The sequence below is a fragment of the Silene latifolia genome, chromosome 7, assembly GCF_048544455.1.
Source record: "Silene latifolia isolate original U9 population chromosome 7, ASM4854445v1, whole genome shotgun sequence".
Taxonomy (NCBI): domain Eukaryota; kingdom Viridiplantae; phylum Streptophyta; class Magnoliopsida; order Caryophyllales; family Caryophyllaceae; genus Silene; species Silene latifolia.
This window is the reverse complement of record NC_133532.1, coordinates 119,360,925-119,377,306: the sequence shown is the minus strand read 5'-3', so window position 1 is coordinate 119,377,306 and position 16,382 is coordinate 119,360,925. Positions and strand designations below refer to the sequence as shown.

The 16,382-nt window shown below is 35.3% G+C and overlaps 2 protein-coding genes across 4 annotated transcripts; both read right to left on the bottom strand.

The window, feature by feature from the left end:
• Nucleotides 1–1,603: 1,603 nt before the first annotated feature.
• LOC141592755 (disease resistance protein At4g27190-like) lies at nt 1,604–10,350 on the bottom strand. 3 transcript variants are annotated; one of them, XM_074413555.1, is made up of 4 exons: nt 10,216–10,344; nt 5,843–7,054; nt 3,237–4,169; nt 1,604–3,102 (listed from the first exon to the last, which is right to left on the bottom strand). In XM_074413555.1, exons 2-4 carry the CDS (start codon nt 7,014–7,016, stop codon nt 1,943–1,945), a joined length of 3,267 nt encoding a protein of 1,088 aa, XP_074269656.1. In that variant the 5' UTR covers nt 7,017–7,054; nt 10,216–10,344; the 3' UTR covers nt 1,604–1,942. The 3 variants fall into 3 exon arrangements, with proteins under 3 accessions (XP_074269656.1, XP_074269655.1, XP_074269657.1); XM_074413554.1 differs by having other exon boundaries at nt 1,605–3,102; nt 5,843–7,065; nt 10,216–10,350; XM_074413556.1 differs by having other exon boundaries at nt 1,605–3,102; nt 5,843–7,081; nt 10,216–10,305.
• LOC141590632 (uncharacterized) lies at nt 10,127–14,049 on the bottom strand. Its single transcript, XM_074411207.1, has 3 exons — nt 13,942–14,049; nt 12,866–13,574; nt 10,127–11,448 (listed from the first exon to the last, which is right to left on the bottom strand). The coding sequence occupies exon 3, from the start codon at nt 11,390–11,392 to the stop codon at nt 10,127–10,129; it is 1,266 nt and encodes a 421-aa protein (XP_074267308.1). The 5' UTR covers nt 11,393–11,448; nt 12,866–13,574; nt 13,942–14,049.
• Nucleotides 14,050–16,382: the final 2,333 nt, after the last annotated feature.

The following is a 16,382-nucleotide window of genomic DNA, read 5'->3' as shown; positions in this document are numbered from 1 at the left end:
ATAACATAATATAACGTTCACGAAATTATACACAAATATGTAGAGGTACATATGAAAAATTTCACACACGATTTTAATCTTGGAAAAACTCATTTTAGGAGGTAAGTACATATCAATGTATCACTTTTGGTCAACCGTATAAATGGCACAAGTTATAAACCCCCACATTTGTTTACTCGGTAGAGAACAACTCAAAAATATGTCATATTGAAAAACAAGAGAACAACACAAATTTGTCTCATAGATATACTCATATCTCCACATATCTTGTTACTCTATACTATACACATGCGTCTTAGCTCAGATATTGAAAATATCATTACGTTCGACAAATCAAGTAAAAAACTAAGCATCACAATACGTATTTGTGTAACTATTTAGTAATTATATTTTTACAGTCCAAACCACCAATAAATAAAAACTGATCGCAACACTTTAATAAGTTTGAAAGTTAATAGCATAACCTGATCGTATGATTATGACACACATCATAATTACCTTAAAAAACTCAAATACCCATGAAATTTCCAGCAAACTAACTCATTTGTTAACGGGGTTGTGAAAAGCAATATCAAACCCGATATGTTATTAGTAAACATATCTCAATACCATAAAGATTTAAAAAAAAATCACAAGTAATAAAGGTGACAAAATTGAAGCACATTGAATTATATATTCAACAATAAATTGCACAACTCATGATATGAGCAATTCTAGAAAAGATTAATATGCTTAAAAGAAAAAAAAATATGGTTGCATTATCACGAAGAGGAGTAAAATTACAATAAGTCACAAATTAATCACCAAACACACAAAAAAAAAAGATGTTCTTCCTTCCCGATAACACCAATACCTTAGCATCATTAAATTTATCAAACTTTTCAACTATTTGTCAACCACATCATTTTAGCAAATAATTAGCATAAAAGATTAAACATTTAAAATAGAGATCCAAAAACTCAATTGAATCAACAAACAACATTCAACCTATACCACTATAAACTAAGAAACACACTTTTCCCTTTATTTTGTCGTTTATTTTAATCATATTGACTAGATTAATAATGTGCATATAATTAAACGTAAAACAAAGAGTTACTCGCAAATCCAAAACACATTAATGACCAAAAGCCCAAAAGCTTCGTCTACTAAAATTTAGCACCAAAAAAAAAATATAAAAAATAAAATAAATAAATAAATAAATCTAGTCATATGTATGTATTGTGATGGGACGCCGGTTTGTCTCATTAATGATTCAAGCATTTGATGGCACTTCAAAATCTTAGTACAAAACAACAAGGCTAATGGAGTTATGGTCATGAGAATAAAATAGCTCTATAATAAGAACGTGTATATCACATTATGGATCAACTTTGGCTCCTACGTGATGAGTTCTAATGCAGATAGTGGATCAATTACATGTATATCGGTTTATTTATCGAACAACATTTAACAAATTATTAGATTACTAGTAGCCATATCGCCTTAAATAAAATATTAACGAGCAAGAAAATTTCAAGTAAAATTCAACTTTAGACTGTAGGCGATATGACTATTGGACGGACAAATAACAGATAAACTTACAGAACTTGAAGAGAGAGATGTCGTGGCGTGATAGAATCACTGCCCTAAAGTTGAATTTGCCCCGCTCGATACACACGGCCTCTTGGCAACCAACCCCCAGGGTTACACGACGTCCGAGTCTAAGGTGTACGACAAAGACTCAGAATGAGGACTACTTGCAGAATATTGCCAAATATCAGCTTTATACAAGAGAAATATTTAGAGAGGAATAGAAGAGAGAGTAATTGTTGTGTGTCCTTTTTTGTGTGGTAGAGTTGGGGTTTATATAGTAGTGAAATGAGTATGGTAAATCACAAAGTTAGTATCGTAAAATGGTAATTTTAGGATACTACACAATCAACGTGGAAAATCTCACAAATCAAGCATGGGAGAATGCACAATCAATTTGGAAAACTAACCCATGAAAAAATTGGGAATTACCATTTGCTTCTTTTGAAGCACTAACTCCAACACTTCTAACATCTAACGTGGTCAGGTTGTGTGGAAGGGGATTAAGAGGTAACAATTCTTTTAAATTCGCCAACTGCGAAACCTCAAGATGACGCAGATTAAGGAACAATTGTGTAGGAGCTTTCCCTTCACATACCCTGCTTATGCTACTAATGTTAGACAGTTCAAGACGAGTCAAGTCCCTATATCCTTCTTTGTCCAACTCAGGAACAATATTCTTGACTGTTGTCATCTTTAAAGCCAAGAAATCAGCTTTCTTTAGCAATGCCTTTAGACAATTGTCCTTTTTCAATTCCTGACTAACATCAACTTCCGAAACCATAAGACCACGTTGACAAGGCTGGAGTTTAAAACCTTCTTGCCCAACAATTATTTGGAATTTGTCCAGGTTTTTCACAAATTGGTCACAAATGGGTAAGTAAATTAGTCCTCGCATGTGTATCTCAAGCACATTCAAAAAGTCCAATTTAGTAAGATCCTCGATGTCTGCCCCATTACTTACTCCTGTATCATTAGATGTACCGTCCATGACAGCCCATTCCGTAAAGCTGCTATCGACCAAGTAGAGCCCTTCTAGAAGAGGAAGCCTAGCTATCACATTAGCTGAAATTCTTGGCTCTTTACACTGGCACTTACTCATATCCAGCAACCGAAGTTTGTACAACTTCCCAATTTCATCAGGTAATGCCTCTAGAGTCGATCCACGTAAGCTAAGAACAAGTAGACTCCCCAGCTCACCAATCAACTTAATATCTCCTAATTTGCAGTCTACTAAATGCAATGTTTTGAGAACTTTCAGTTTGCCTATCGATTCTGGTAGCCCTTTCTCAAAATTCATGAATAACATTTCTAAGACCTTCAAATTTGTCATTCCTTGGAAAAAATTAGACTCAAGGTATGAACTGTGGTTTTCATTGCCTTTCAATAGCAAAATTTGAAGCAAATCAGCCTTCACACCACTTAGACGAGCAAAATTAACTTGAGCTAAAAGTGATATGCCAGTATACTTATTGAAAGTCTCTTCGCAGATCCATCTAGGAATAGCGTCCACCAGAAACATTTGCCCATCTGCATTATTTAATAAGTAGTAATTTAATTAGCTTCCCTCGTATTTCATCAAAAACTGGTATCGAACAAATGCAAAGATTATTGATTAAACAATAGGCAATAGTTTTTTAAAAAGTTCTTTCTTTCAATATTACCTGTATTTAGACCATTTGATGCAAAAGACATGATAAATTCCCGGACAACATCGTGGATCTTTACATACTCGTTGGAATCACCTTTTTGAAGCATTGAAGATGACAAAAGCTCTTCGGCCCAGATACGTGCACGACTTATGGCTTCGGATAGTTTATTCACATGTTGAAAAAGATCCAATCCTATACCATACCTCATCAAGTTGTCAATGGATATATTTGAACCAACGGGAGATAAACAAGCCAACAAGAAATAACTTTTTTTCTCTTTACTTGCCATAGCCTCATAGCTTGTTCTAAGAATTGAGAACGCCTCATGGTGCACACCAGTCATTTGACACGGAATGGGCTTATCCAATTCGTCAGCATATTGTTTCCACAACCGCAACTCTTTACCCTTTACAAAATTGGCTGTTGTTACAATAGAAAGAGGCAGACCTCTGCACTTTTCCAACAGCTTATCAGCAACAGAGTTATACTCCCCAGTAAGCTCCTTTTGAATCTGAAACTTGAAGAGATTCTTTGCTTCATCGTCACTCAACAAACCCACCTCAAATATGTTAGCATCTTGTACATTCATTGCTTTACAGACTTCCCTCTCTCCGCTCGTCAGTAAAAGCTTACAATCACGAGGTATTCCGATTTGAAGCAGATCAATTTCTTTCCAAATATTGACTAATACAATGAGCGTCTTTTTAGAGTTATTATCATCTTTTCCCCCTTCTGATTTCTCTCCTAGCCTCAATTTGTTATATATGTGGGTTGCCTTTTCAGGCGTACCATGCACATTATGCAAAGGTAGTTCAAGTCCATTTGCAATCTGATCTTGAATCCATTCCATATTTGGAGATTGTGATGTTAAAACAACCATTACCGTTCTGTCAAATATCCCATTTGCTTTGCTACGAACAATTTCTTTGGCTAACGTTGTTTTCCCTGATTCATTACAATCCATGATGAGAATTAATTGGTTGATTCAAAGGAAATAATTGTTTGAATATATTAATCAAAATTTGATTGATTCAATATGATAAATTGGTTTTCAGTTGGTGTAGTTCAAGAGCTTGATAGTTATCAAATTAGAGCTTAGAAGGGCCTAATTCTCTGCCTCTTAAAACAAGATTGTAACACGGTTTTTTTAGTAGAAAATTTAGCGGCATTCTGAGTGCAAACTGAAAATTAAGGGTACCATGCAAGCATAAAACTTCCAACCAATTTTCCCTCCAAAATTTGATAGATATTAATACTCCCTCCAATCCAATCCAAACTACCCACTTGCTTTTGGGTGGTCTTCGAGTGTCGTTAAAAGTTTTATATTTTTCCGTGGATTCAACGGTTAAACTTTTCAAAGTTTGACCTCCAAAAAGTAAGTGGATAGTTTGGATTGGATTGGAGGGAGTATATAACATGTCGAAAATATAACCTACTTCCTCCTATTCTACATAACTATCCCAGTTTCCATTTCCGTCTATTCACAATAATGTCCCATTGTCCGTTATTGGCAAACTTTTATACTTATTTTAATCATTTTAACCCACAACAATATCCCACCTCACCCCACAATAATACTTATTTTAATCACTCCACCCACAATAATACCCTACAATACCTCCCCTCTCTCCAATTACCTCATCCCACTACAATACTTTACATTATTTAACTCACTTTCTTAATTCTTGTGCCATTTCAACAATGGGACAATTATCGGGAATAGGAGGGAGTACAAGTTAATGCCTTAATGACATACAAACTTAAAACTTATGTGCCATGACAAATATGTCAGACCTCAAAATTATCACGTGGACTTTCTAAAATATTAAAATGAAAAATTCACAAATACACAGTGTATCAGCACACCCGAACCCACGAATGATTTAAAATTGACAATACCTCAAAATTGACAATACTTCTCAATAATTGTTTTGAAAAAGCACTACCTTAAAATGACACTTTTTTAAATTTTGCTACCAATGCCATTTTCCGGTGAAAAAAACTAGTGACCGATTTGCGCTTGGTTAATATCCTCCTACCTCTTCAGATTTACATTCCCCCTAATTCTATCAAATCCATCCTCTCCACTTAAAATATTTAACGATGTAAGTTTTATAATTTTACTCGAAATATAATTTTTTTTTAATTAATTGGAATTCTAATACTTAGCTTGAAAAACAAAACAAAAAAATGTCATATTTTGGAGTAGAAAATTCTCCCTCTATTCGTCCTATTTACATACATTTGTGCAATATATATGAAGAGTAATTTAATTAAACGTATGGAAATAAAATGAATAGAGAGAAATGAGAGAATATAAAAGTATACATTTCTAGCAAAATTGTCTAATTTACGGTATGAATTTAGTTTAGGAGCCACACTAAGTTTACGAATAATTTACGGGTTAGATTAGAGGTTAAGATTTACTCTTTGATAACACAACGGATGGTGAAACATTAAAAGAGACGAACAAAATAAACATAGCTCGTTTTTTTGGCGCAAAACATATTTGGCCTTACTTAACCATTTGGTCTTCAAAGCAAACTTTTTTACCAATTTGTCATCAATTTATAAAAAATTACAAAGGGTAGTAGTATTAAGAAAGAAAGACACAATACCTGAGCCTCCCATTCCGATGACACCAACAGCTAGAACGTCACTGGATGCAAGTGCCCCCACAATTCTCACAAGAAGCTCATTTATGGATTTCAAACCTATAAAATTAGTAGGCATGCTAAGCATTTCCTCTTTTCTCATCGGCCGAGTCAAATCTTGATCCCCCGGTTTTCTTCCAATGATAGCGTTGGCTACGTCGAGCATATCCTTAGCAGCTACACTCATATCGTGACGATCAGAGAAATAACTGTAAGAAATCACACAACAGGTTCTGTGGTTAGAAGTATTATCAGCCTTTATTAACTCGGCCTTCTGTCCCCTGCTGTTCCCAATAATAAACCCCATGGCTTCCATCCCTAAGCTTAGATTCTCCGGAAATGCTTTCAACAACTCTTCATTCAAAATTACTTCCTCCATAGGTTTCAGCAAATTTGTCACTTTTTCCCTCAAGTTGTTCTCGTGTACAAGGACACTGAGATGATTATCACGACTTAGCCACTCTTCCTTGAGGCTCATCTCTCTGGCCTTGGTTATAACATCTGCCATCTCCTTATCCTTTTCCGTCAACCTCTCAAAATTCACCATATGATTCTCCAGTAAATGTAGTGCTGCAACAGCCAGATACATATCGTTCTGCATCAGTGCCTTGACCTCATCCATGGTTTCCTCCATCAGCTTCTCCAGCACTTGACCAACCTCTTTATCCTTCTGTTCATCTGCTGCAAGTAATACTTCCCCATTACATACTTCCCCATTACAAGCCTTTCTTCTTTTCGCGTAATCTTTCATCACTTTCAAGACCAACTCGTGCATCTCCCCGTCCTCTTCAACCAACATCTTAAGATCTGCGTCCTTCATTAGTCTCAACATAGCTCTGGCTATCCCCATATCATTAATCATCAGCTTCTTCATTTCTTTATGCTTGGTAAAATCTTGTACTTCCCCAAGCCAATGAACGGCTTTGTAAGTGAGGATTTCCAACTTCACCTTCCCACTCTTGACCTTGTCATCAAAATCTTTTCTCTCCACGCACAACTTCTCAAGAATTTCGCAAAGCGAAATCATGTTCTGCTCATAATTTTTCACATCACTCAAGTATGTCATTACCCTATCGATGATCACAGACTGGAGAGCGTCTCCAGCTTTTTGAAGAGCTTGACATGCTAGCGCTTCCATTCTTCACCTCTCTTCCTCCTGTCTTACCCACTCTTTTTCTGTATTTCACCTATTTATTTAAGTCACTTTGTTTATTTTTCCCTGTTAGGGTGTGGGAAAGCTGATATTTCAAGGGAAAAAATGGAATAAAAGTGCACATCAAGAGACAAGCAAAGTACAGATCAAGATTTACTACCACTATACTCTTAGAATATGCAACTTTTACAAAAATCAAAAGGACGGACTATGCTTAATCGTCTCTTAAAATAAAACAAAATTGTGTCCGTTTAAAGTATACAGCGATCTCATTAAATTATTCGGAAAGTCCGACAAACCTTTCTGTACTCAGTTTATTAAAAATGAATTTTTATTAAAAATGATTAGTTTGCTAAACGTTCCCCTCTCGTAATGCCAAACTCATAAACTCTATTATTGGTGCTTAATTAACCCTCTCCCCCTCTTTATATCAATCGAAATTATTTTTTCTTTTAAGTGTTAGGAGAAAGGGATACTGAGTGAAACAAAAGGAATAAAAATTAACATCAACAGACAAGCAAAGTAGCAATATAAGGTCAGGTTCTATTCAACAAAGAACTCAAACGGCCCCATGAGAAAAAAAAAAGAAAACATTGATGATGAGACGAGTTCACTTTGTAAACCTTTCTCTTAGAATTTACACAATGAAGCATTTTATATAAACCTTACTCTTAGAATATGTACTCCATTCTTCCACATTTTATAGAACTTACTCTTAAAATATGTAACTTTTTATAAACCTTACACTTCAAATATACTCCCTCCCTCCCTCCCTCCCAATTATTTGTTTATCTTTAATTAAAATACCACAACAAAAAATATAAATGGTAAACAAATGATTGAGACAGAGTGAGTATAAGCTTACATTTTATAAACCTTACTCGGATTTGTACTCTTTTAACATCTCATAAACCTTACTCTCATAACATGTACCTTTTAATAAACCTTACTCCTAAAATATACTCCCTCCGTCTTAACCGTTTGTTTACCTTTATTTATAATACCTTCTCACAGAGATATAGAAGGTAAACAGATGATTGAGACAGGGTGAATATACTCTTTGAACATTTTATAAACCTTACTCTTAGCATATGCAACCTTTGTTATAAACCTTACTCTTGAAGTCGAGCAAGCAGGGGTGCATGATCTCATCCCCCACAATGGAAATTTAGTTACGGAGTAGATTTTTAGTAAAAATTTCCGATTTCTTTTTCTAGTTTGCCATATTCCATTAGTAATTCAACGCCTGAAAATTTCCGTCCCCTAACGATAAATCCTTGCTCCTCCCCTGGCTACGGCTATTCATCAAATAAATTATATTATAGTCGGTTGTTCTACGATAATTCTACAATCTCCTATTCTCCTAGAAGATCTTGTCAAATGCCAAAATCTTATCAAACCCTTTGTGAATAATTTTAATAGCAGATTAATGGTGATAGAATTAATTAATCTAAAAAATATTCAACTATTAAATGATGAAAATAAAATAAATGGAGAACAATATTCAAAGTAAAATTGGTCGATAAAAAATACCTAGGGTTTATGCAGTATCGGAATCCGAATCATCACGGAAGACCCGTTTTATGCGGCGGTTCGGAGCTCCGTGGTGGTTTGATTAACCACGGACACTTCATAAATATATATATAAAATATTTACTAAAATTAATCCCTAAGAATCGCTTGATTCAGTGGATTATTCCGTGTATATCTTAATTATATCTCTTCTTAATTTATAATTTTTCATTCGCGAGGAGCCGGATGAGAAGAAAATCTCATGGAATTACTAAAATAACCATAACCATCAACTATAACCCAAAAAGAACCGGTAGAAACAATATCGACTGAGCTCACTCATTTCATTTCACTCATTTCATTTCATACTCGGCTAACGGCTCGGCTCGGCTACTCGGCTCGGCTCGGCTCGGCTCGGCTCGGCTCGGCTCGGCTCGGCTCGGCTATTTCATTCGGCTCGGCTAATAATCGGCTCGGCTACTCGGCTCGGCTAAAACTCGGCTCGGCTCGGCTCGGCTCGGCTACCAAGCTCGGCTCGGCTCACTCGGCTCGGCTCGGCTCGGCTCGGCTCATAAACTCACGACTACGGCTCGGCTCACGGCTCGGCTAAAGCTCGGCTACGGCTCGGCCTGACTCACTCATACTCCCGGCTACATGACTCACATACTCACGGCTCATGACTCATGACTCACGGCTCACTAAGGCCCTGTTCTTTCTGGCTTTTTAGAGATGAAGCGGCGAAATAATGGCGAATGGAGCTGAATGAATCGAATGGAGCTGAATAATCGAATCGAATGGAGCTGAACTGAATGGAGCTGAACTGAACTAAGCTGATTAGAGCTGAATTGAACTGAAATAATATTAATATTGTTAAGGACCATCATAAAAATTGATATAGAATAGTCATATGGAATATTGGTTTAACTCTTTTATAAGTAAATGTATTTTGAAACTGTTTAATGCACACATACTTTATGAAACTGTTTTACATAAATCTTTGTCAAAACCACTTTATCCAGTTTAAAGCAGGGTTATCAGATTACCTCAGGTATCCTACGAATCACGACTCATTAAGAACGAATGAGCGAATTTTATCATGTCGTTTACCGAAAAAACAATATAACACACATTCTATACGAACGAATCGCGAATCGATAAGGGAGTAATCATAGCGAATCCGATAACCATGGTTTACTTGGTAGGTAAGTTGTCATAAAGAAGAAATTTCGGAGTGAGTTTGTCATAGTTAAGCTAAGATTGTTGCTTCTCATATTGTTTTTCACTCACTTTACACGTGTGATTTGTAGTTGTATCCCAATTTAAAACTAGGGTTCATTAATTTGGTTGGGGAACTCTGAGATTTAATAATTTTACAATAAACCTAATTTAAAAACGAGGAGTTCTAAATAAAAATGAAGACTTTGGAGTAAAATTGGTTTGTAATTTCTAAGCCATAATATTTGAAATTAGGGTTCTTCATTTTGGATATTTTTCTAAATTCGTACCATTTCGTCTTCAAAGCAAAAAAAATTTTGTTACCGATTTTACATTTAGCTTCATTTTCTTATTTATGAATTTGGTAGTTAGCCGAGCAAAGTATGAAGCCAGGCCATTAGAGAAATCACAAAAAGACAAAAATCAGTGTTATTTGAAGGAGATAAAAAAAAAAAACCTGAGCCTCCCATTCCAAAGACCCCAACAGCTTGAACATCACTGTGTGTGAGTGCCTTCACAATTTTCAGAAGAAGCTCATTTCTGGATTTCAAGCCTACAGAATTAGTAGGGATGGCTTCCATATCCTCTGTTCTTATTGGCCATGTCAAATCCCGATCCCCGGATTTGTCTTTAATGATATCTGTGATTTTATTTAGCATAGACTCAGCAGCTACACTCATATCATGACGATCAGAGAAATAACTGAAGGGAATCACACAGCAACAACAGTTTCTTTGTTTAGAAGTATTATCAGCATCCATTAACTCAGCCTTCAGTCCCCTGCTATTCCCAATAACAACACCCATGGCTTCCATTCCTAAGCTTAAATTCTCCGGTAACGCTTTTAATAACTCCTCATTTAGAAGTACTTCCCCCACAGGTTTCACCAAATTCGTCACTTCTTTCCTCAAAGTATTTTCACGCACAAGGACATTGTCATCATTATCAGGACTTAGCCACTCTTCCTCATGGCTCATCTCCCTAGCCTTGGCTATAATATCTGCCACCTCCTTATCCTTTTCCGTCAACCTCTCCAAATTTTCCATATGATTCTCCAGTAAATGCAGTGCTGCAACAGCCATATATGGGCCGTTTTGCATCAGTGTCTTGAACTCGTCCATGGTTTCCTCCACGAGCTTCTCCAGAACTTGACCAACCTCTTTATCCTTCTCTTCTGCTCCTGACTCTTCTACTTCTAAAGCCTCCCCATTTTCAGCCTGTCCCTTTCTTTTCACAATATCTTTCATCACTTTCACCACCAAATCACGCATTTCCCCATCCATTTCAACCAACTTCTTGAGATCTGCATTCTTCATCAGTCTCGACATAGCTTTGGCTATCCCTATATCCTTAGTCATCAGCTTCTTCATTTCTTCATCCTTGCTGAGATCTTGTACTCGGGCAAGCCAATGTGCGGCTTTAAAAGTGAGTTTTTCCAACCTATCCTTCCCACTCAGAACCTTGACATCAACATCTTTTTTCTCCAAGCACAACTCCTCAAGTTCTTCAGAAAGTGAATTCAAGTTCCGCTCATAATTTTGTACGTAACTTAAGTATGTTTTTACCCTGTCGTAAATCACTGACCGGACAACAACCCAAATACCATTAACAGCTCCAGATGCTATCTCCGACATCGTTCCTCCTATAGTACCTCTCTTTCTCTGTATTTCACCTACTTAGTCAAGTCACCCTGTTATATATGTTTTCTCTAAGTGTTAGGCAAGGTGAAAAGAAAACTAATGAAACAAAAAATGGAATAAAAGTGAAGAGCTACCGATATAAAATAAAGAAATAAAAATGAGAAAATAGCCGAGTGAAAAGAAGAGAATATGAAAAATAATGCTGATGAAATATTGCAACAGATATTGTCCATTATTTTTATGTACCTTGACATTCGAATTATGTACAAATATCTCTGAATACTCTCTTAAATTTCCCCTTCTACCTTATTCTCACAACAAAGACCAAATTGAATGACGCTATATAGGGGACAATAATATTAAACCCTACGCTCTCGTATGTAGAGACGAAATCAGGATATAATCGTATCTAGGCCTCCAACTTGAAACAATCATATCTTTGTTGATTGTTGAAGTACTACTTTTTCATGTGTAACCGATCAGAAAAATTACTAATCATTTTCTGTTATTTCCTCATAAATGGCAAATCTTAGATTTTTCATTTAAGCATTTCCCATATATTTTACTTAAAAAGTAATCGAAAAATACATAGAAAATTCAACTGATGTAACAGATAATTTCTACTACATCAATGTAAATTTTTTTGCTAAACTAAAAGCATAATGGAGTAGCTAAGAAATTACCTTACAGTGCAATTTTGAAGCGGTTTTTTTTTTTAGTCTGCTGATGTTCACTCAACAACTCTCCAGTAGCATTTATAGAACAATCAAGTTGAAAATGGGAAGTTATGAAAAAACACATAAAAGTACAGAGCAAGAAACAAGTAGCAATATCACTTTTATCAGCAACTAGTAGGACACAAAAATAGAAAATGGTCCCATGGGAAAGAAAAAAAACGAGTTAACGTTGATGAGGACACAAAATGTTAACAGCTACGTATCGTCGAATCCCACTATGTTAGCAAAAAAATTATTATTCTTGACTAGATCAAGTCTACTTTCTTTACAATGTTAACAGCTAATCCAGTTTATGTTAATGCATATCTTCAGAATGAAGGCCAATTAAGTTCCGAGAAATAACAAACCAAATCTTGGATAATTGTCATAGTAGCTCACTGGTTATAGATTCACTACAGTAGACATAATACCACATCAATACAGGATTCAGAAACTCAAATCATGGATACGACGAAGATTTAAACATTACTTAAAGGAGTTGATTTCCGTCATCTCAAAACACACTAATGTGAGCCATGTCGCTACTATTCCTCCAAACCAGTGTATGCAGTTAAGATAGTGCAACATTCTTTATGGTTAACCATTTCTCAAATTAACATGACAAAGAGGCTTTTTTTGGGTGACCATTATTTCACATGTCGAGAATCTTATTGGTTGATCTCTACATCAAAAATATAAGGGAGAAAAATAGAAGCTGATGTATAAGTAAGTAAATAACAAGATGGTTTACCTCATCCTCAATATCATCATATTTTTGCTTCATGACAAAAGATAGCATCATCATTATCATCATTTTTGCCGTTCATGTCAAAAGTCATAGCTGGATTTATAATATCCTCGGAGAAAATATGCAATAGGAGAGTATAAGAAATTCTGCAGGAAGTTCTTCAAAATTTGATATCCAGCATTGTACAGTTGATCGCTTCAACTGTAACAACTGTTAGTTTCAGATCCCTTAGACATGCGGGTGACAATGACTGATTGTATTCTGGGGCAGCTATTGATATCAACATACTCCAGAGATGGCAATTCCATGTCTGCGTTACAATTTGTGTTCCCTCATAAAAACCACTCCACTTCGCAGTAATCAAACACGACTAATTCTCGTAGTTTATCTGCCTGTACAAGTCTGGATGAGAAAGATTGCATGACAGCACAGCTCGAAACTTCTACACATTTCCCAAAGACGGCAATTTCCCAACTGGACTCAGTTCTCCGGATACAAACCACTGCAATTCGTTGCAGTCTTACCAGCTCCAGTTTTCTTAATCTGGGCGCAACGAATAGTCCCGACTCCTGACCATAATATTTACAATTCGCTACGCCATTTGACTTCAAGTGTTTCATATTCTCCAAGAATTCCACTTAAGCTATTTTGGACAACAAGAGCATCATTATTACCTTTTAAGCTTTGGCTAATCCAGAGACGGAAATTCAATCTACAATCGATTAATTAAGCATTCAGTTATTATTGAACAATATTTCAGTCGCAAAATAGCATTACCAATTCATTAAACAAGGTTTTCGAGTTTCCGAAAACTGCAAATTTTAGCACACGTTCAAGATTAAACAATTCCAGTTTCTAACATCTGAGCGAGATAATTAGTACTCCGTATATCACAGTGCTACCTCCGTCTAAATCATTTGTTTACTTTTTTATTCTTAAAGTGCGGTATTTTAATCAAAGTTAAACAAATGATTGTGACCGGAGGCGATTAAGTCTAATACAGTAATATTAGTAAGAAATTAGGGATAATTAAAATGCAAAAAATAATTAAAGAAAGAGAAATGGTGGAAGAAGAATACAATGATGATTGTAGCGGCTCTCCAATCTCCATGGCTGTTTGTAGTGAATCATACTCCATTACTCCGCCCCACCGTTCCTATTCTAAGCTGTAACTGTAACTTGCTTTTTCTGGAAATAAAAAAAAAACACGAAAACTTTAGAGACGTCTCTTAATAGCGTTATCGATAGACCCGATAGGGTGAGGGATCCACAAAATTTTATTTTTCCCTATTATATCTCCCCCTAAGACGGTCTCTCTCATGAGACCTATTAAAAAAAAAAGTAATAAAAAATTAATTGCCTTAACACAATTTTTTTTTTTTAAATTCATGGTTAGGGATTAGAGTAGACGTGACTAAGGTTTACCACAAAATCTCATTGAAGACGGCACGTATCCGTTACTTTGGAGTAACGGATACCATTTCCTCTCACAAATGACCCAAATAGAGGAGAGAGGGAAGCACATGGGGTGCCCCACCTTGTCCTCCCTATCCGTTTTGTGAGTGGCATTACCCGTCACTTGCTCCGACCCGTCTTCAACAAGACTAACTGAAGCTTTACTGAGCACCCTGGCCCGCGATTTGTCCATGAAAGGACCAAGAGAGCGGTCAAGCCAGGTCAGCCCATGGTTCATCATACTTGGCCCAGAATCGGCTCATAAGGGTGGGGATGAAGAGGCGAGTCCAACTATTTTTTTTTTCGGAAAATTCATGTGTTACCCTCGAACTTTGCCATTTTACACGTGGTATTCAACTTTTTGAGTTTGTGCACATAATATACTTGAGATTTGATTTTAAAGCACAACGTGCCTTTTTTATCATTCTTAAAATTTTCAAATGAGCATAAATCATAGACCAGAAATCGGAATTGACTAATTTTTTTTCCACATTGATTACCTTTTCGAGATCTATAAATTGATAAAATGAAAATGATCATTTGGAAATTTAAGATCGAAGATATGGTTGATTTGAGATTTTCGTTATAAAAAAAAAACTATAAAATGTGTCAACAAATGTTTTTTTTTCAAATAGTAGATTATGACGAGATAATCATTTTACGGAAAAACAATTGACTTATTCTGAATTCCAGACTAGAAGTTATGAACAATTGCGTTTTTTTATAAGGACAAAAAGGGTATGCATGAAAATTAAACATGGAGGGTATTACGTCACAAACTTAAAAAGTTGGGTATCACGTGCAAAATGGCTAAGAAACCTATAAGCAAAGTCAACACAAATTATGGGAAACGTAAAATTGCATTCAAACAGTGGAATATTAACTTTGAAAACTACTCTTATTTTGCTACGGTCCTCATTGTCTTAGTCCTTTTACTGAATGTTGTCTTGTTGTGTTAATTACTGTTAGTCCCTTTCTGTTTTTGTTCTGTGCTTTTCTTTTTACGGTGTTTAGATTGTCTCTGAATTTCGAGAGTGCTTGGCTTTGTCATGGTGGTTATTCAGTTCACTCAACATTGACGGCTTTTGGCATTCTAGTACTTGATAAATTGTTTTTAGTGTTGTTTTGGTGCGTTCGGAGAACCTTGGTCCTATTTTTATCCGACAAAGAAACAAAATGTTGGACACTTGAACATCTAATTCTATTCCTTATTACCTAAGGTATTCTAATGAAAAAATAAATGTAAAATAAAGTAAATATGTAAAATATATAAATGAATGAATGGTAATGATATTTTATAACTGAATTTTACATATTGCCTTTAGTCAATTAGAGACGATATGAATAATGCGCAGAAAGCGCTATGTTAAAATACAACTTATGTTTATCTTACTAATTAGGCTAAAATTACAAGTTTATTTTCTTAAATGCAATGGAGTTTGTTAAACTTTTAACAAATAATACATTTATAATTCTTGTCGGCTCGTCGGTCTTGCAACATCGTCCTTGTAAATTCAATTGATTTTCAACGTATTGGGAAAAATGTTATTGAAATGGTTTTTGTATAACGAAATACCTAAGTGATATGCTTAAATTATTAGGAAGGAGTTGATGACATGTGACTTGTACAAATAAAGTTTTAGACTAAATACGCATTCAATAATTTTAAAAATAAATTTCATGTGAGCAATTTTTGAGAGGATACACGAGAAAATGTATTTGTTAAACAATGGACATCATTCTAGTTTCATTTCGACTATATCTCTTGTCAATTAGAGTCATCTCCATATCTTTTGTTGTTGGTAAACTTTTATGTGAGGAGCTTTAACGCCTATCCCAATGAATTTCAAAGAAATAAGGATACACAATTTGTATTATTATATTTCTTCCATTTTTTTAATTATCACCTCATTTGCTTGTGTGCAATAATTAATATTAATAAAATATAAAAAACAATTGAAAATAAAAGGAAAAAGTTTGCAATTGGTGGAGTAATGTGAGAATTTTACCCTTAAATGATGACATTATTTTGTAATTTAAAAAAAAAAAAGTTATAAGAAACATT